The following is a 20464-nucleotide window of genomic DNA, read 5'->3' on the forward strand; positions in this document are numbered from 1 at the left end:
TGCCAGGGCAAAAAACTTACCAAGATTCAAAAAGGGGATGAGCATTTATATGAATAACAAGAATATTCAGTGTTACAATGGTTATACTGCTAAAAAAAATAATGTCATGTTTCAGGTCTTAAACCAATCTTTAACTATTAGGGAATAGGACAAAAATCTTCATGTAGAGGTAGACTATGCAATATCAGGTTTCAGAGTAGCAGCTGTGTTAATCTGTATCTGCAAAAAGAACAGGAGTACTTGTGGCATCTTAGAGACTAACAAATTTATTTGAGCATAAGCTTTTGTGGGCTAAAACCCACTTCATTGGATGCATATATCTTCCTACTGCATTTTCCACTGCATGCATCCGATGAAGTGGGTTTTAGCCCACAAAAGCTTATGCTCAAATAAATTTGTTAGTCTCTAAGGTGCCACAAGTACTCCTATGCAATATCAGTCTACTGTGAGGTTTCTTGCTCTGAATGGTTGGATTGATATAACCCACTGAAGTACTCATTGGTCTCTCAACACTTTTACATAAGGCATTACTGGCTCAACTTCTATGAATGGAGTCAACTTCTTCTGTGTTCCCTCTTGTCGAGTTTGATGGATGTCCCTTCAGTCATCTTAAACTACTTCTGATGATCTGACTACTAGAGCTTGTGTACTGCATTTTATTTCCCCTTTGAGACTTCTGTTCTAGGAAAATACTATAATGAATGTTATTCCTTCCAGTCAGCTCTCATAAGGTCCACCTCATCAATGTCAAACATTTCCAACCAAGATTGCAACCAATTATTTTGGTTCAGCAAAGTTCTGAAAGTTCCTGATTGAATGAGTGCTATTTGCTCTTCTTCACTCCTTATCTAAGCAAGGAGTTATATAAGCAATTACCGGAGGGAACAGTTTTGAGGTTTTATTGAATTTTACATTTACATTATTATTTTATATTAAGACTGTTTTATTCCACAGCATGTGTATTGGAGTGATATTAATATTCCTGTTCAATCTATATACAAGGTTAAAGGCAAAATAAGATTTCTTAAAACAAGAAACCCTCTCTATGTGAAACTTGAGTTTACTAAAAATGTGATTTACTTTTCACCATATATGCTGTTTACTTTTTACATTGCAATCAGTTTGGGCAGGGAAACTAGACAATTAAGAGTCAGTGTCACTTTCTGGTATACAAGCACATTTTCTTTGATCAGGTCATTGCAGCTGTAAGCTCTCTTTGAATCTGATGTTTATCTTAAATAAACAATTTGTTTATTTTTACCCCAAGCAGGTGTCTGTTGTGCAATCAGGGTGGAGCGTGCAGCCCCAAGTGGACGGATAACTGAGGGCAGGCTTCACTTCTTTGGGGGTGAAGAACCATAAGAGAAAAGTCCAAGAGTCTGGTAGTTAAGAACTCAGGGGATGGATTTAGGGAGACTCAGGATCAGAAGGGCTATTGGGGTCACCCTGCAAGCAGGAACTATGCAGGTAGAAGCCAGGGTGAGATCTTCATGTGTTCAGGCTGGCTACTGGTGTCAGAGCTCTGAGCTACAGCAGACTAGCATTAGGGCATTCAAAATTACAAGGCAGGCAGTGACAGAACACCTTATTCAGGCCCGCTGACAGCAATGCCGGGCCCCAAGCCCAGGGCCCTGGTTGTCCCTGGGGTGGCGCGGTCCGGGGTGGAAGTGACGAATGCATCACTTCCAGAACTGCCCATCATGCCTAGGTGCATGTGATCACTCTGGGCCCTGTGATTTGGGGGGGCCCTGTGGGCCAGTGCAATTGGCCAACATGGTTGTGTGCACCCAGGAGCCCTGTGGCCCATGGGTGCTGCAGGGTTGCAGCACCCACAGAAAAAAAATGGTGGGTGCTTAGCACACAATGGCAGCCCCCTTGTCAGTGCCTCCCCATCCCTCCCAGTGCTTCCCAGCCACCATGGACCAGCTGTTCCACATTGAGCAGGAGGCACTTGCGGGGGATGGGGACAGCAAGACCAGGGCATGTCCCCAGGGTGGGGGAGGGGGGGATGGACCAGGGCAGAGGCAGGAAGAGGTGGGGTCGGAGTGGGGACTTGGGGGAAGGGGTGGAGTGGGGGCAGGGCCTGAGGTGAAGCTGGGGGGTGCACCCCCCCAGCACATTAGAAAGTCAGCACCTATGGAGGTGGTAACCCAGACTTTGAACCCAGTCTGGTTTTCTAGCAGTGCAGGGCATTTTTGTATTGTTGTAAGCATTTCCCCTTAAGACCCTAAGAATATAAACTACATCCCAGCCAAAACCCAAATCTGAACATCCCCAGGTTTCAGGGGGATTCATAATTTTCACTTGACTTTTTCAGGGCGGGCCTCTCTCTTGTTTCAGTCTGTCTAGTGGCAGGCAGTAACTCATTCACTGCATTCATTTACATACAGAAAGGTAATCTTCCTAGCCAGAAGAGAGAAAAATACAGTTTTAAAATAAAGTCTTGGATTCTTCAGAGCAAATCAAAAACCAGGGAAAGACCTCAAAATTGTGAAATAGATGGATTTTCTACAGCTGTGCCTCTGAATAACTCAGTTTCTCCTTTGAATAAGATTAAGAGGTATAGACAGTGTTACAGTATATGATTACAGGGTAATGGTGTTCTACTGCAAATACTAAAGCAAAGCTGAAGCATTAGACACAATAAATATCAAGACATTTGTTTTCCAAGCAGCTGCTATTTGCCCTGTATTATTATCTCTCATTCAAATGATTAATTAATGATGTTGATAGTGTAAATGTTTTATGATGAATGTTGACTCAGTAGTGCAGATCACTATCCCTCTGTTTTAAAAGGTGCATTCAGATAGGCTGACAGAACTTTGTCATTCGCAGTCATAAAAGTGAAGTATAATAAACTCTAATTATGCTTGCTTCTGATGAATGGTAAATATTTATATTTACATAACAACTTTCAACCATAAAGATGCCAAGACAGTAGAGAAATTAACTTTGTTCTCATCTGAATTATGACATGCAGTGTAATGCCCACTACAGCTATGCTGAGTCAGAGCCTGACTCAATACTGACTCAGAGTCTAATTCTGCTGCTGTTGCTCACCAGATTGACTTCATGTGGCTAACTTCTCACCAGTGTGAGTAAGGCATCTGAAATCTAGACCTTCATATATGTAGAAAAACACTATACAATACAAGAGAGGGAGACTGCCATGTACTAATATATCAGGAATATGTAATAGTTCCTTACTCCTTGAACATTTCAGTGAAGATATCAGAACTACATCTGAGGGATCTGGGTTTTCCATCCAAATCCATCCCTGATTTTCATTATAATCCTTGACTGTCTGGCATTGATGTTATTTAGGATATCTTCGTCCCCAGTTTTGCCAGTGGAGTATCAGAAACTTTTGAGACAAGTGTTGACACTTAATATGTAATATTGCAATCAAACATGGCATATGAAATCAGTAAAATTAATACTGTTCTTTTATAATTTACATACCAATTATTTACATGAGCAAAAGGTCAGGGTGTCTCAGAAATATTGATTGGATTCTGGTTAACATGAATGACAGAATGTCAGCTTCTGGAGTGTATCTTGATTGCAAAATCAATCATCTAGTGTAATTGATTTAGCAGGATAATATTAAACATTAAAGAAATCTGAGATAAAACTAAGTGTGTGATCTTTTAGAAATTTTAATAGTTTTAGAAGCTGTTATGTATCTTGGAATGGGGTCATTTTAATTTAACTTCTTATGCTGGACTAATTGTGACAGATTTTTAATTTGAATTGTAACGCATTTGCAATTAAGTTCCTACACAGGAAAGTAGGAGATTAGAGTCCTAATTTTTCATAAGTTCATAAAACTTAGTATTGCAAAGGATTTTGGCTAAAAGAGATATCAGTGCTTGAAGTGTTTGGGAAACTCCATTTGAGATGACAAAATTTGTGCATATAATTTTCTATTAATAAGATGACAGAATTTATATGAGCTTGTGTTGTCCAGGAAAGGGCTGGACAGTATCAGATGCACATTTCTGGGGGAAAGTCTAGGACTGGGAATTTGCTGGTGTTCCGCAATGTAATTCAAGAGTGGCTGGCCATAGCACTCAGACTGTATAGCTGGGAGTAATTTACATGCAGGAGTGGTTGCGCTCACAGCAAAGCAGTGTAAAAGGTACCCTAGGTTGGAGAACTGAGGGGACACAGCTGTTCAACAGTCCAGATCAGACCCTGGGTAAAATGTCACAATTATACATAGGTAAAACTGAGATTTCCCGCCCACCCCCACCCCCGAACAAACAGTAAATTCACCAAATAATGCACTTTTTGGCGCATGAAAACTATTCATGAATTCTGATAGAATTTGGTGAATAGATCCATCCCTCCCCATCCCCCCGCCAGGGCCATTTTGAAATTAAATGTTACAACTTTTCATTTCAAAACTGAGATTTTGTTTTCCTTTATATCAAAGCAGCTTTTAGAAAGAAACAAAGATGAAACAAAGGAAAATGTTGTTCTGTGAAAGAATAGTGGTTGCTGTTCTATTAGTGTAGACAGAACGTTATAAAACAGATTTTCCATTATTTACCATGAAAACAACTTAAGCTAACATCACTTATTAACATGTCTGTTGCTCATAAGAACATAAGAATGGCCGCACTGGATCAGACCAAAGGTCCATCTAGCCCAGTATCTGTCTCCTGACAGTGACCAATGCCAGGTGCCACAGAGGGAATGAACCTAACAGGCAATGATCAAGTGATCTCTCTCCTGCCATCCATCTCCATCCTCTGATGAACAGAGGCTAGGGACACCATTCTTACCCATTCTGGCTAATAGCCATTTATGGACTTAGCCACCATGAAATTATCCAGTTCCCTTTTAAAGATTGTTATAGTCCTAGCCTTCACAACCTCCTCAGGTAAGGAGTTCCACAAGTTGACTGTGCGCTGCGTGAAGAAGAACTTCCTTTTATTTGTTTTAAACCTGCTGCCTATTAATTTCATTTGGTGACCCCTAGTTCTTGTATTATGCTCAATGAAAGCATTCTATATTTAAGAGTCCACATATAATACAAGAGTTGCTATCTTAAGTACACTTTGATGTCTATTTTTATTAGACAAATATTTAGTGTGTAATCCTGAATAAATAGTCAGAGCCTAAAATGCAGTATTAAGCCAAGTAAGAATAACCCACTATTGTTTTTTAGTAGGTTTCTTTCCACAGTCCTGCAGGTGCTATTCGACTAAATCCTGAGGTCCATATTTCAGTTTGTTGGTATTTTCTCTAAGACCTCTTTCTACTTGGCTTCCTACAAATTTAGTTCAACTCCAGATTATGTTACTCAAGTATCTTTATTTGGCATATAGCAAAGGTATGCTGAGTTGGTAAGACTCAAACACAGGGGGTGGATGCAGGGTACTTCACAGACCCAAAGTTACACAGAAAACCTCTTCCTTTACATACATTTACACATGTTGCATTACATTACATTACATGCTTTGGGATTGGTTTGGTTACTTTGTAGGAATCAATCCCTGTACAACATGCTCCATCTACATACTGTCCATGCAGAACCTACTCTTTTCCACATTTCAGGTTCCAGGCTTATTTTATCCACTGTTATTATAAATTCCCTTTTCCACTAGCGTGGTCTAGATCAGTGTGCTGTTTAACATTCCTGACCATTAATTTATTTTAAAGTTTGTGTAACAGAGTGCATATTACGGATAGTTAAGGCTTTTGGCTGCAGGGTTAAAATACTAATCCCCTCTCCTTTCTTCATGGCTTGCTTGAATGTATTAGTTAAGGAGTTAATTTTGAGGTTTAGTTTTGAATGCTGGCAGAATTTTATAAAGAGACTCCAACTCTTGTGCCACTCAGTATGGTTGCCAATGTATGTTTTGTTTGTTTGTTTCTTTGTTTTAGGGTTTTTGTGGCACAAAAGTTAGGGTCTCCCTCTAAAACTCTGCATAGTACACCTCTGACACCCATGCATAGCATGGTAGATTAATTCTTGCTTTTATGACCATAAGCATGGTGCTGTAGGGTTTCGCCATGAGACCAGGTAAACACTTATTGTCTGCCTTAGCAGCACACTGACATCTCTGCCCTCTTAAATGGATAGGGAGAGTGACATGAATAGCTTTGCAGATTCTGTACAGATATACTACTACCCTAAAGCACAAGATTGCCCCCAACATTGTAAACTATCACCACTGCATGGATGCAAATTTACAAAACAAAATGGAAAGAAACTATTTTTTTGCTTCTTTCTTTACATATTTTTATGTGCCTTGAGCTAACTTCCATTAACCCAGCTTTGTCTTTATTTCCTGAGTCTAGTAAGTATACAAAGAGGCCAAGTCTGTCCAATACCAAGTATGGACCGTACCACCTCACCTTCAGGAAAATGCGGTAAGGAGCCTGACCTTGAATCATGATTTCAATTCCACTTGATGCTCAATCAGGTCTTCTTTGGAATTGAACCATGCCTTGGTCTTCTGTACTTCCACCTTATTTTTCCCATCACACTTTTTTGCACTTGCAAAATTTGCCTTTGCAATTTCTGTACTCAGGCCTCTGATAGGGCTACAGTAGCCAAATGGGCTGCAACTGGGTTAACTATATTCTTCCACAATCTCATTGGTCTTTTTATTAAGGCCTTGCAAGGGGAAAAGCCTTGGATCTGTATTCCCTAGCTCTTAATAGCTGCCTGTTACATTCATCCCTTTTCTTAATTTGGATTTGATGGTCCTATTAGTTTGCTCAACTTGTCATGCTGCCACTGGATGATAGGGAATGTGAAACTTCTGATCAGTGTCTAGCAGGATGTCATTTCTTTAATGACTGACACCACAAATCTACTACCACTGTCTGAGTCAATTACATTAGGAACTCCACATCTGCAGACAGATTATACATCCATTGTTCTGCTGTAGTTAGGGCAGTCATATTTTTCATAGTGAAAGCTTCTACCCAATGTGAAAAAGCATCCACAATTACCAGCATGTATTTGTTACCTCTTGGTGCTAATGGAAACTCCCCAGTACAGTGAATTTGAATTTATTCCCGTGGACTCCTGGGTACCTGTCTCATAAAAGCCCTTCCATGTTGTTAGATGGATTATGTCTAGACACAAACCATACAAGCATTAAGATGTTCCGTCAGGTCCTTTTCCCATTAGGGCCACCACCACATTTTTGCCAACCTGTCTTTGGCTGTTTGGGGTGACCACCCACACTGGGCCCATGCACCTACAGCAGCAGCAGTTTTCTCATATTCCATGGTACAATCCATACCAAACCATCTTCTGTTTTTGCACATAAGAGTCCTTGCTCTATTACTAGATCCTCACCTTTTCCTTTCACTTCCTGGCTGCAGACTGGCTACCAAAGCAGTCCTAATTCCAAATCCTGATTTTGAATGCTTTGCAACTGCCTTGCTTTAGCTCGTTGCAATTGCCTCGAGTGAGAACTACTACCATGTGGCTTTCAAAGAGGTCTCCCACAGCCAGGGCGGTCCAGTTACTGCTGCATCTTGGCTGCTAAGTCGGTTGCCTGATAACCTTTTACCACGGACCCTCTTTTCCTGTGCAGCTGAATTTTAACCTCTGTCAAACTATTTGACAATATTGTCCAACATTTGCACATGGTACTGAATTTAATCTCTCCTCTCTCAGTAGCCTGATACTTGTTCTGAGCCCACCAGGCTAGCATTAACACAGCTCTGTCAAGCCAGGCCCACAGAGTTAACCTTCTCACCATTTAGCCATTGCCTTGCAATTGCATCAAGACATGGAATCTTCAGAAGAACCACACTGTGCCTTAATCCACAAAGCAAAACACAAAGTTTGGAGTATAGCTTCTTCTTACACAAACACTAATTCCACTAATGCCGAATGAGTTAAATGAATCCCCGAACTTCTATTTAACTTTTCTACTGTTCTAGATCATGGAGTCTCATTTATTGGATGAGAACATGACAGCAGAGTTCATGGTCTAGTTACTCTTTTGATGATAAATATTCATGACTCCTATTGATCAGCCTTTTGCTGATGAACTACTACTGACATATTAATTGGAGACCTTTGAGGCATACATTTGCTGCATAATTAAAGTAAAAGCTGTTCTTTTGCTAAAATCTGCATATTGGCTAAGTGTAATAGGGTGGGACTCCTTTCATACAGTTTTTAATAAACTCCAGAGCCATTACCGACAGTTTAGGAACTATCCCTTTCTACAGTGTGAGGTTTACTATTAATGATTCATGTAGAGTAGGACTTGGTTATCAATACAAGTCTTCTAGCCTGTAACTATACATGCTTGAAAGGTAACCAATATCAATATGATGATCATAACATCATGTGAAATTTAAGTTAGAAGTGTGCGGACTGTTTTCCAGTAAATTATATGAAATGGAAAGTGGACCAAATATTGGACTTAAAAACATCAAATTTAGAAGTCCATCCCTTTTTAAATCTGAAGCTTCCAACCCTCAGGAAAATCTTTCTGTTGAATTAAACAGCATGATTTAGAATACTTCTTTTTGGCTCCTATCAAAGTGGGATGAAGAAGATCTAGAAAATTAACTAAAATACACATCTCCTTTTAACTAGCCTTTATATTTTCAGCTGTCAAATTAATCAGCATCAGCATCAAGACAAAACCCAAAGCCTTTTCTCCATTGAGATCAAGATGTCTCTGTACTACTAGAGACATCAGGCCAATGTCTGCTCTCCGTTACACCCACAGTAAAGGAGAGCAGAATTTGGTTAGTCTTTCTTTAGGACTAGATTTTTAGCATATACTCAACCAATTTAATTTTTGTTTCATTTCTTATCAATGGCTCAGCACCAACAATCATGAGAAAAAGTAATTTTAAATTGGTAGTGTTCTCAATATTCAACAGCACTAACCTGGTCATAGCATAAATACCTACTAATTAGATGTCCCAGGAAATGAGAACAGGTGTCAGTATTAATACTGCAAACATAGAAAGATATTTTAAAGGCTCTTGTCCATAAATATAATAAAAGTTACAGTACTGAAACTTACTGTGCTGGCAGTGAATTCCATTAAATCCTTTTGGACATTTACAGACGTATCCTATGAATGTATCCCCTCGATACGCTTCACTAATTTCACAGGTTCCACCATTATGACAGGGATTAGGAAGGCAAGGTCCTGAAAGATAAAAATAATGTAGTAATTTAAGTGTTTTCATTTAAACCCCCACATTATATATTCCACTAATCCACTAAAATCTACTCTTCACTTCATTCAGATTACTTACCATCGTAGATTTTATTAACATGAAGAATTATGAAGCATGTCACTTCATTAATCACAGCTTTATTTTTTTAGTACAAGAGAAGAACATGGGATTAATGCCTGATCTTGCTCCCATTGAAAACAATGGGAGTTTTACCACTTATGTAAATGAGGTAATGTATATTCATCAAGTGACTCTTATGACAGTTACTCATTTGCATACAAATCCTAGACCTACTAGGCTTACCAGGTATGCAAGGACTTTCATCTCAAGTATGCCTGCACAGCCCCTACATGGGCCTTTAGTGGCACAAAGGATGTCGTGTATTGGGTGAGTTTCACTCTGAGAACATGTGACGGTATACACCAGTCATTAGGTTATCTGAATCAATTTCCCCTTCCATGATAAGCCACTTCTTAACTTATCTGTTTCAAATCACTTCTAAGAGTTCCTTTCATAAATGAAATCACTTCTTTCTACTACACACATGCTGTGATAGCTAAAATAAAATTTCTGCATACAATCGTGAGATCTAATTGTTTGTCTGTCTCTCATTCACAGTGGGTGTTTTGGTAGAGTTTCTAAGTACAGTAAATGTTATTTTTATATAGACTGTGGATGCCTTGAAATAACTAGACTATGTTAAATCTAGGTCAGTTGTTTATTCTTTTCTTTTTAACTGTTTTGTGTTGAAAGCATTTACTATTCAATATGTTTTTAATATCTCAGCTATACTGACCAATACAATTCCTATAAGAATAAATGTTTGCATTTGATAAAGATTATTTCCAGTCTTACCTCACAAAGAATTGGTAGTCAGTGATCTGAACATTTAAAAATCAGTAGCATGCCTTAAAATAATCTCAAGTGAGCACTACAAAACTATTTTATTTACACTCTTTACCATCCCCAACTCCTCTCCGCATACACACAGAAGCTAATCTCAATTGTTGAAATGCAGTGGTATAAGCCTTGTAATTATTCAGCCACGTAAAATCTTATTTTGTGGTAAAAAGAGAAAATATTTTCCATTTTACAATGTAGGCCTGGTCTTCACTACACAGTTGGGTTGACATAAGCTGCCTTACATCGACCTAATACTGAAAGTATCTACATTACTAGGTCCTTTTCACCAACATAACTCATCTGACACATCAACTTAAGTCCACAAGAGTCAAAGTGGATGCTGATGGGGAGCTGGCTGGTTAAACCCAGAACCAGAGGACCTTCTCCTCTGGGATTCATGGTCCTTCCAGGAGTTGTCCTGCTGCCTTATAGGAAGGGAGGACTGTCCAAAAAAACACTGTAGCCAGTATTGCTACTGTTTCTTCTGAGCGCTGTAGTGGTGTCTCTTCATGGCCAGAATATATATTCCCAAAGAATTCTGAAGCCAAGTGGCTCTCCTCATAGTCACAGTAAACGCCATAATTTCGGCTGAGGCACCTGCCAAGTCCAAAGCTGACTGCAACATGGCCTTGACCACCACAAGACCTTCCACAATGAATGCCATAAACTCTTGGGTTCTGGCAACTTGTTCATAAACTTAGACATGTCCGCCCAATTGACAAAGTCATATTTAGAGCTCAATGCCTGCTGCTTCATGATGCACATTTGCAGGGAAGAGGAGGTATGAATCTTCCTCCCCATTAAGGTTTTTAAGGTCAGGCTTGACAAAGCCCTGGCTGGGATGATTTAGTTGGGAATTGGTCCTACTTTGAGCAGGGGGTTGGACTAGATGACCTCCTGAGGTCCCTCCCAACCCTGATATTCTATGATTTCTATGATTCTATGATTAAATCTATCCTTTTGGATTCTTTGTCCTTAGGAGTAGAATTATACCTTCCTTGCCATGCGCTGCCATTTGCTGCAGTTACTACTAGAGAGATATGGGCCAGGTGGGAGTAAAAACCCTCAAAACCCTGCACAGAAATGATGTCTCACCTCTCTGAATGCTTTGCCATGGCAGACAACTGAGCTGGAGAAGACCAGAGGGATTTTGCAGGTTCCAAAAAAACCTCATTTATCAGATGGTCTACTGTCCCTGAAGCTGATGATTGGAGAATATCCAGCAGTTTATGCATATTCTTCTGTTGGAATTCTTTCTGGATAGCTAAGGTACAAGCCATATGCCTCAGGGCATCCTGATATGCCATAAAGTCCTCAGGCACTGAGGGAGAGGAAGTCTGCTGTGCCAACAATGGGTCCTGTTTTTGAACCACATGATCTAGCTGGAGTAACCCTGGAGATCCAAAGGGAATTGACTCACCAGTCACTTGCCACTGAGATGGGTTGGGAGTAAAGGCCCCATCGGTATTGGTGATCTTTGGAGCAGATCGAAGAATGGAACTTCAGGGACTGAGGAGTGTCACAAAGATTCCAAAGAGGCAGCTATATGTATGGATGAGTCATTGGTGGCCAGCAGGCACCGGGTCAAGAGCCCCTGTCCCAACTGCAATGTTGATCTCAGTATCAATAGGTGATCTGAGGATGATCTCTGGAGCCTATCCGATGAGGAGTGGGAGGACAATTCTGACCTGGATCTTGAGGTGTACCAGAGGTTCTCAGATGATAACAGGGGAGCCAGCCCCGATGGGGCAAACAAATGATCAGACTTGTCTGAAGCCCAATGTGGGGGAAGCATTGGTGCCAAGGAGGAATGGGGGATTGGCCATCCCATCTGCCAGAGTACGGCGCTGATCAGCACTCCTTTTAGAAATAGAAGAGAAATTCCCCCCAAATCTTGGAATGATCCCAATTTATTTTATGGGCCCTCTTCCTCTTGGGGGAAATGCCAGACCCCCAACCAGCATTACTTGAAGCATTATTACTTGCCGATCAGATGACGGCCTCAGTGCTGAAGTTGCTGCTTCAGCCAGAAGTCTTTTGCCACCTGAGTCCTCTTTGTGAATGACTTGCAAATGGAACACAACGTACAACAAGCTCCTGTGTGGGGATCAATGTTGGTGACGCACCCCCATCCCCCTGATGGACAATGCAGTACCCTAGTGAGGGCATCACACAGGGCAGCCAACTACTCTAACTCGTACTATGCTAACACTAACATTAACCTAATTAATATAGACACAAGAAAAAAATTCTCAGAAACTGACACTGAAAGCTCCAACTCTAGCCATGGATGGTGAGGAGGAACTGTGGGTATGGGGGCACTGCCATCCTCATATGGAAAAGGGAGGAGCTATGGCCACAGGCCATGAGCACCACCCCTGCGGGGACTTAGGCAAAGTTCTCCAGCTCCAGTGTGCTGGAATACACAGCTGCATTTACTTGAAGAAGAATATAAAATTCAGATCTGAATTTTGAGACTTGGGCCCACCCCTCAGTGGCTTAAATGTTCATTTATTCAGCAACATAATAAACATATTGTCAGTCTCTCTAGCATTGAAGCATTATTACTTGCCGATCGGATGATGGCCTCAGTGCTGAAGTTGCTGCTTCAGCCAGAAGTCTTTTGCCACCTGAGTCCTCTTTGTGAATTACTTGCAAATGGAACACAACGTACAACAAGCTCCTGTGTGGGGATCAATGTTGGTGACGCACCCTCGTCACCCTGATGGACAATGCAGTACCCTAGTGAGGGCATCACACAGGGCAGCCAACTACTCTAACTCGTAGTTTCAGTCTCTCATGGCATTCTTCCGGAAAAATAGATTATTAATATGATAACTATTCTGATTGTTTTTGTAGTTGTGGATTGGGCATACTAGTATTTTTATTCTAACTACATATGTAGCAGACTGACAACATCCTCCCATGCCCTGCACAAACCCTATGGAATGAAGATAATGTTTAACTTAATTCAGTAAAGTTTATCGAATTAGGTTTAATATCTTTGAGGATCATTGTACTAAAATGCAATTGTGTATGTGTTACTCTGGAATTGCTGTAACTCCTCTAGGAAGAGAGGGATGCTAATGTAATTCTTCTGGTTATCAGCCCTTTGAAGCCAGCACCTCCCCCTGAGAGGTTTGCTTATTCTTGTTCAAACTTGACCAACAGACAAAGAAAGGAGTTTTTGATAAACAGTCTGGTTTTAAACAGACATTCTTCCTGTTCCAGCAAATGGACAGGACCCTTAGTCCACAGAAGGTCCCAGTCCTTAGGGAATGTTTGGATGGACTGGGCCTATTGAGAACCCATAAGACTGGGTGCTTGTTCTGAATTGAAGCTGTGATCAACTTGAAACTACAAGGAAACCTCTTGAGTGGGGTATTGATAGACTGCTCCTCCCAGAGCCCATGTTAGGGTTGGGGTGATTTCTGGTACGTGTATTAGCATGTGTGTAGATTCTTTAGTCATTTTTAAAAGTTTTCTCTAGAATGCTTTTTACTTTAAGAATAAAATAGGATTGCTTAGAAAGTACTGTGAGGTAACCTACAACTGTGGGCAGTCACACTGTTAACTAGAGAGTTCTGCTGCAGGACTGGGATCCCATGAGTCCCGCGGGAGCGGGATAAAATTCAACAAACAATGTGGGAGCAGGTGGGAGTGGGTACTGTGGGGCGGGATGGGATTTAAAAACTAGTCCCGCACAGTGCTCTTCTGTTAACCATCTCGGAACAGAAAGCAAGTAGGCCTGTTTAGACAGTTGGGACAGGTTGTCCAGTTAGAATGGAGTGAGGTGCAGGCAATGGTTGTGGAATGGGATGCCTGAGAATGGGTGCTCTTGCTAGGCCACTGAGGGTAAATACAGATGCAGTTGCCCTACACTCTGACAACATTGTTTCGGTATGGCTTCACTAGCAAGGTTAAAGTGCTTTAACATGGCCATGTAGTCACAGCACCAGCACTGGGAAAGAGTTCTCCCAGTGTTGTAAAAATAACCACCCCCCAAGGGGAGTAGCTCCCAGTGCCGGTGCACTGCCTACACTGCCACTTTACAGTGCTGAAACTTGCACCACTCAGGAGGGTGTTTTTTCACACCCTTGAGCGACAAAGTTTCAGCGCTGTAAAGTGGCAGTGTAGACAAGGCCTTAGTAACTAGTAATATGTTTTGTTTGTTTCTGTTTCTTTTAAAGAAATTTGTATTTCAGAAATGTATTTGCAAGCAATGCCAATATTTTAATTAAAGGAGTTTCACTGAAAACCAGAGAACACCAATCAGCTAATTTGCACTTGTTTACTAAAAGAAATGAACTACAAATGCTAGTTAGCCTGATTTACATTCTAAAAGAAGGAATGACTGAGATTAAATTAGGCACTAACTTTACAGTTCTATGTCTTTTCAGTATCTCTAAAGGAATAGCCCCTTGAGTCCCTGATGCAGCAAGGTAATTATGTGCGTAACTTAAGCATGGGAGTAGTCTCATGGACTTCAGTAAGACTACTCAAATGATTGAAGTATCTTTCTGCATCAAGGTCCTATTCTTTGCAACTCATCTTCATTTTCTCCCCAGTCCTGCAAAGACAGATGTGCCTGGGGGTTTGACTGTGCACCTCTCTTTGGAGGATCAGGGGATTACATCTCTTTAGATACATGCATCCCACAGCTGACATCATATTGTCAGCGGAATGAAAAACCCAACTTTCACTCAGATGGATATTCAGATGGATATTATTTTCATCTTCTATACAGACAACAAAGTTTGTAACCACCCTTCTTTACAACTAAATCTTGTAAAATTACTTTTAAAACACAATGGGCTTCAGGGATTTGTTTTTAAATCAATAGTGCTGTAATACTTTTGTAGGTAATCTTTAAGTAGCTTCTTACACAAAGAGAACAACATTTGATCAATATTAATGAGTAGTTGAATTCAACAGTATGCTTTTCCAGGCATTTTTATCCATGTTCATATAAAGTAATGTCAACTAGATTAATTGCACACTAAAAGTAATAAATCTATTCAGTTTGCTGCTCTTTTGAGTCTTCCTCTGTACAATTCCATTGGCAATAGCCAACAGTAATAAGTGGAATTAATCTTCAAAAGTTAAGAACATTGATATTCAATTGGAATCCCATGTTACATGAGAAAGATACTAAAAGTTAACTTAAAAGATGGCAGCTGTTGAATTTTTTAGAAGCTGTGACTGAAATATCTGCGGTTTTTATACAATGGAATTTAAAAACATGTTCTCAGTGGAATAGCAAAGGGACTTAAGGCAGAAACATGTTACTTCTTTGCCTCTTTGACAAGAACAGTCAATTCAATCTTCATAAAAATGTACACACTTGGGATAACCAACCTTGTGCTGGTGACTGAACATTTGAAAAATGAGACAAGTTGTTTGTATTTAAAATACCAAAGCACTGAAATGGGAAAATGATTTCCTGCCATTCCAAGTAAAATGTAGTTTGACAATGATAATAAATACTAAAAATGGATTAATCAGTTTGGAATGATCTGAAAGTTTAGTTTTGATTTGAGGGATGTGCAAACGAATGTTTGAAATAAGAAAGAAATGGATTTCTTTTTACTTCCTGTTTCTTCCAAGATTTCCAGCCCTACTTTTCTGTCTTTTGTGCAGCCTGCCATTTCTGGGAAGAAGATTGTCGAATCAATGTTTGTAAAGCACACTGGAGATGAAAAACACTATATAAACCAGGGAGTGGTGATGAGATGGGTTATGAAAAAATCCACCACCACCACTCCAGTGTATTCAAATATGGGGCAGACAAAATTAGGCAGCAGGCTTTGGACACAAAAGGTGGGAGGTGCGGGGGCCTGCAAGGGACCAAGAAGTGGAAGTGTCTAGATATTTTGTGGGGAACAGTGGCAAGACCTCAGCTCCATATATACCAGTAGAGCTGAGCTGGTGGGAAATGCTGGCTACACGTATGAAGCAAAGCATCCCAGCACCCTCCTCCCAGTGCCCAGGAAGCACTGATTATACCTAAGAAAGTAAAACTCCAAGACATTGTTGCTCAGGCAGTGAACCCTCTTCCCAGTCCTCAGCCCAGCTCAGTTTTATGTGAGGCATAACTGAGCTCATTCTGAGCAAAGAGGAAGTATTATTAAAATGTATATCAAAGGCAATCATTGAGTTAAAGTGGCAAGCAGCAGAGCTGTTTACAAACAGCACACCAGGAGGCAAGGTAAGAAACAGAGTGAGAAAACAGCTGACCGCAGCCATTTTGTAGCTGCTTAAAGGGCTAGAAAGCACGGTGGGGGTGTGGGGGGGGGAACACAAAACCAAAAAAACCAGACCCCTCTACATTCCCTTAAGCAAGGAGGTTCTTTTGAAGATGGAGCTCTCTCTTATAGTCCTCACAACTGTAAATACTGTGAGTTTAGGATTCTCTCTCTCTCTCAGGTGTTGGGGGCAAATGATGCTCACTATTCACTACCAGTATACAAGTGCTGTCTGAAAGAACAATACATAGCTGCAAGCTAAACCTCTCCATGTTCACTAAAACATATTTCAATGTGAGTCAGTCAAAGTTTAAAAAAGGGTTACCACTCACCCTTCTCTAGGCAGAAGATGCTGCCAGCAATGTGGGAGGATCTCTTTTAGGGTCAAGGGGTCTTTAATCATCTCACTAGACACCATTTAGAACTTTTAAAAAATTCTTCAGCATTGTACTTGACCCAAACCAGTAAACAAAGAGTCAAACCAAGCATCCCACAAAAAGATAGTCATCTAAAAATGTGGTATGAGATACATTTACAAATATCACCATTTGTTTACAGATACTACAGTTAAACCAGCATCTCATCCATCAGTCACATCATCCTCAAAGTCTGATTCTTCACACTCAAAAAAGTGAAGTGTCAGCTCTCTGTTGTGCTAAAAAGGTAGGAAATCAAAAATAAAATACCTATCATCTTTCACTGAGCAAGAGGGGTGAACAAATATAAAAACAGGAATCTAGGCTCCAATAGAGTAACAGACAGAGAAAACAGGGCCTGTTAAAGAAACAGCAGCACACCTGGTATTAGTTTTCTCACTAATACACCTGCTAGAAGAACAGACCCTTCTACAAGCTTCCAGAAATCATACAATATTAGTGAAAGTATTCAACTAGAAATTCATGGTGATACGGATAAAGGCCAGCAATGATACGAACTATCTGGACTGTGAGGAACATCACTGAAGCAGAAATAGTGATATCATTACATTGATGATATGGTAAAACTCCAAAAGCCATTGAAGCACACACACACACACACACACACACACACACACACTCAACTAGTAAAAGACAAAAGTTCTTTATGCTTTCTTTCAAAAAAACTAAAATTCCCTCTGTTTCTTTTAGAACGCCAGTCCCTCATTTAATCCCTCTTATCTCCATAGGAACACCACCAGCATCCTTAATTTCCTCTGGTATATTTCAATCCTCATTAGTGACCTCTCACCGCATTTAAATAAATTGTTGGAGGTCAGTTTTTTCAAAGTCCTGATGATCCACATCTTTCTGTCTGTGTTCATTGCCAAATACAAAGTCTTCAAAGTAAATCACATAGAGGGAACTCTTAAATCTTTAAATTGATATGTGCACAAGTAGCCAATTGCATATGAGACCAACATCTTTAATCCTCAAGGGATTATCCTTGCTTCTAGACTTGGTACCAATGCTCCACTATTAAGACCACAGGAATTGCCAGATTGGATCAGACTTGAGGTCCATCTAGTCCAGTATCCTGTGTCCAAAAGTGACCAGCACCAGACTCTTGAGAGGAAAGTGTAAGAACTCCATAGTAGGCAGATGTGGGATAATCTGCCCCCCACAGTAGCTCTCACCATAATCTCTAATAGTTCGAGATTGCCAGAAAACCTAAAGTATGAGGTTTAATATACCTTCCAAAATGTTGTTTTCATTCCCTATTACAATTAAGCCTGACACTAGCACCCATAAATACTAACAGTCACTATTTAGAAGAGAGTATTTTTTTTAAGAAATATTTCTACCCTATCCTTTCAAAAAAGCTCTCCTAGCCCTCCTTCATATGAGAACTTATAAATGTCAACATTTTGCAGGCATGCACTCAAAGTATAGAAAAGCAGCACATCTCCCTCAAAGGCACACAGCTGAGAGCATTTTAAACTAGCAGGAATGTCTGTGTGTACCTCATTACATGGTCTGACAGATAGCTGCTTTATTACATAAAAGGGTAGCAATATAACAAATGCATTAAAGAACTCTGATCTTACTCACATTTCTTATATTGCCCATTCATTTACTATGATCATGCAAGGCTTCCCTGACAAGGAAGCATGTCTGTGTAGTGAGTCGGTGTGGCTCCCCTCCTGCCCAGCAGAGGGAGCTCCCTCCCAGACACCCAAGTGGGCGGAGCTACCGCCACCTGTCCCCGCCCCCGGAAGTCAAGGGGCGGGACAGGAAGTAGAAAAACCGGCAGCCAGAGCTCAGTCAGAGCCCAGCCACCGCTGAGAGCACACGTGCCGGCGGGAGCTCCTGACTGGGAACCCTCCGGGGCCCGAGGCAGCTGCCCTGACTGGCCGGAGCTCCCTTGCGCCCGGTACGACGAGGCACCCCCGGAGCTTCCCCGTCACCAGTACCCAGAGGGGCCGCTGGAACTCCCCCACGCCCGGTACGAAGAGGAGCTGCCGGAGCTTCCCTGTCCCTGCTGCTACCCGGAGGAGCCGCCTGATCGCGCTGGGTCGGACTTCCCGGAGGAGCTGCCGGACCTGCCACCAAGCCCTGGTCCTGAGGAGCCTATGCAGGTAGACTGGCCTGCATCTGGTGCGACCAACGAGGTAGGCCCTGAGGGGGATATGGACAGTAGCCCGGGGGTTACATTCACTTTCAGTTTTCAAGTGGTATCTAATGTAATGCAACCCAAATGTATGGATCTTGGCACACACCCTATGCTCTTCTCCATCATGCCTCATATCAGATCATCACATCTTCTTTCCTACTCTCCTTTAGGCTCCTCAGCTCTCAAAAGTTCTATTACTTTCTGTCCTCATTTCATTTCACTGCTGTTGCTTCTCCCCCGGCTTCTTACTCTCAAATAACATTGCATTTCCAACTCATGCTTGATTTTTTTTCCTCACTCACTAATGTATCTTCCAATTTACACCCACCTTAAAATCCCATCCACTTCCATCCCTCCCTGTTTCCAATGTCTTCATGCTCTCCTCATTTGGCTCCATTTCTGCCAATTCTATTCCTATCCCCTACACTTCCCAGCTGGCTTTGTCTACCTTCCTCTGAAATCCCTGCTTCATCTCTAGAAAGCTATGATCGATGGCCTCTCTCTTGTACTCCTCCAACTACTTGATATGGTGGCACTGAGCTGCTGCATCCACTTCTTACGTTCGGCCTCTTCATCCTTCCCATTTCCATGCCTTCTTCAGCTTTAAGATCCACTCAATTGGCTCTTGTCCTCCCTTTTCTCCTTGTTCCCTTTTTTTCTTGAGTAGCCATTGTTTACTGATTCTCCCTCTCCCTCCTTTTTGCCTGACTGTGAGATCTGTGTCCAACCCCATTTCCACCTCCAAGTCATTTCAGTTTCCAAAATAATCCCAGATTGATTCTGTTACCTTTGGCTAACTATTTTACTCAACCACCAGCTCTGCACTAATTCCTCCAGTCACAGTCTTGGGCACCTTCTTCTTGTTTTTAACAGACATTGATCCATGTCTGAAATCTTTTCCTTCCCTGGCTCATTATTTTGCTCTCCAAAGTCATGTCAGTCATTCCCTTTATGAGCCTCAATCCACTAGCCTCTCTGATTTCTTTAACACTAGAAAGAGTCCAACTGGACAGGAGTTTTGTTTTGTAAAATCTCTAAGAAGCACTCTTACCAAAGCTCTTTTTCTGCAATCATTTCACTGAAAGACTTAGTATAATCTAAGAAAGACTTCAGTGTGGCGGAACTTTCACAGAGATGATCTGGAGAATCAAGTTACCTGTATTATTTTTATGACCATCATAAGCACTTCAATTTACTTGTTAGATATTATCCTGCCTTGCCACACAGAATTAAGTCAAAGGAGGTTTGTTAGGTGAAAACAAACAGGAACCTTAATCAATGACAAAGACAAGCTAACACCAGAGAAAATACTAAGGGTTCTTAAGCAAACAATGCAGCAGGTATTAATTGGGAAATGCCCACTTGCCTGGCTCCAACCATGTTAGCAGGTCAGTTTTTCCTAGACCAAAGCCAAGAATCAAAGGGGCACTAAACCACTGAAGACCCTGGCCTAGAGAGTAAGGGAATGAGCAGCTGGAGATGAGTTTCTGACAGACACACCTTAGAGAATACTACTGTAACGTTATTGACATGAACTGTGACCG

At 41.2% G+C, this 20464-nt stretch overlaps 1 protein-coding gene across 1 annotated transcript in view; it reads right to left on the bottom strand.

Moving 5' to 3' along the window:
* EDIL3 (EGF like repeats and discoidin domains 3) overlaps positions 1-20464 on the bottom strand; it is a 329399-nt gene that overhangs the window by 221737 nt on the left and 87198 nt on the right. Inside the window, exon 5 of the mRNA XM_039544460.1 lies at positions 9024-9152. Coding sequence (XP_039400394.1) covers positions 9024-9152 — 129 coding nt within the window. The remainder of the gene's footprint in view (positions 1-9023; positions 9153-20464) is intronic.

The sequence above is a fragment of the Mauremys reevesii genome, linkage group 6 (assembly GCF_016161935.1).
Source record: "Mauremys reevesii isolate NIE-2019 linkage group 6, ASM1616193v1, whole genome shotgun sequence".
Classification (NCBI taxonomy): Eukaryota; Metazoa; Chordata; order Testudines; family Geoemydidae; genus Mauremys; species Mauremys reevesii.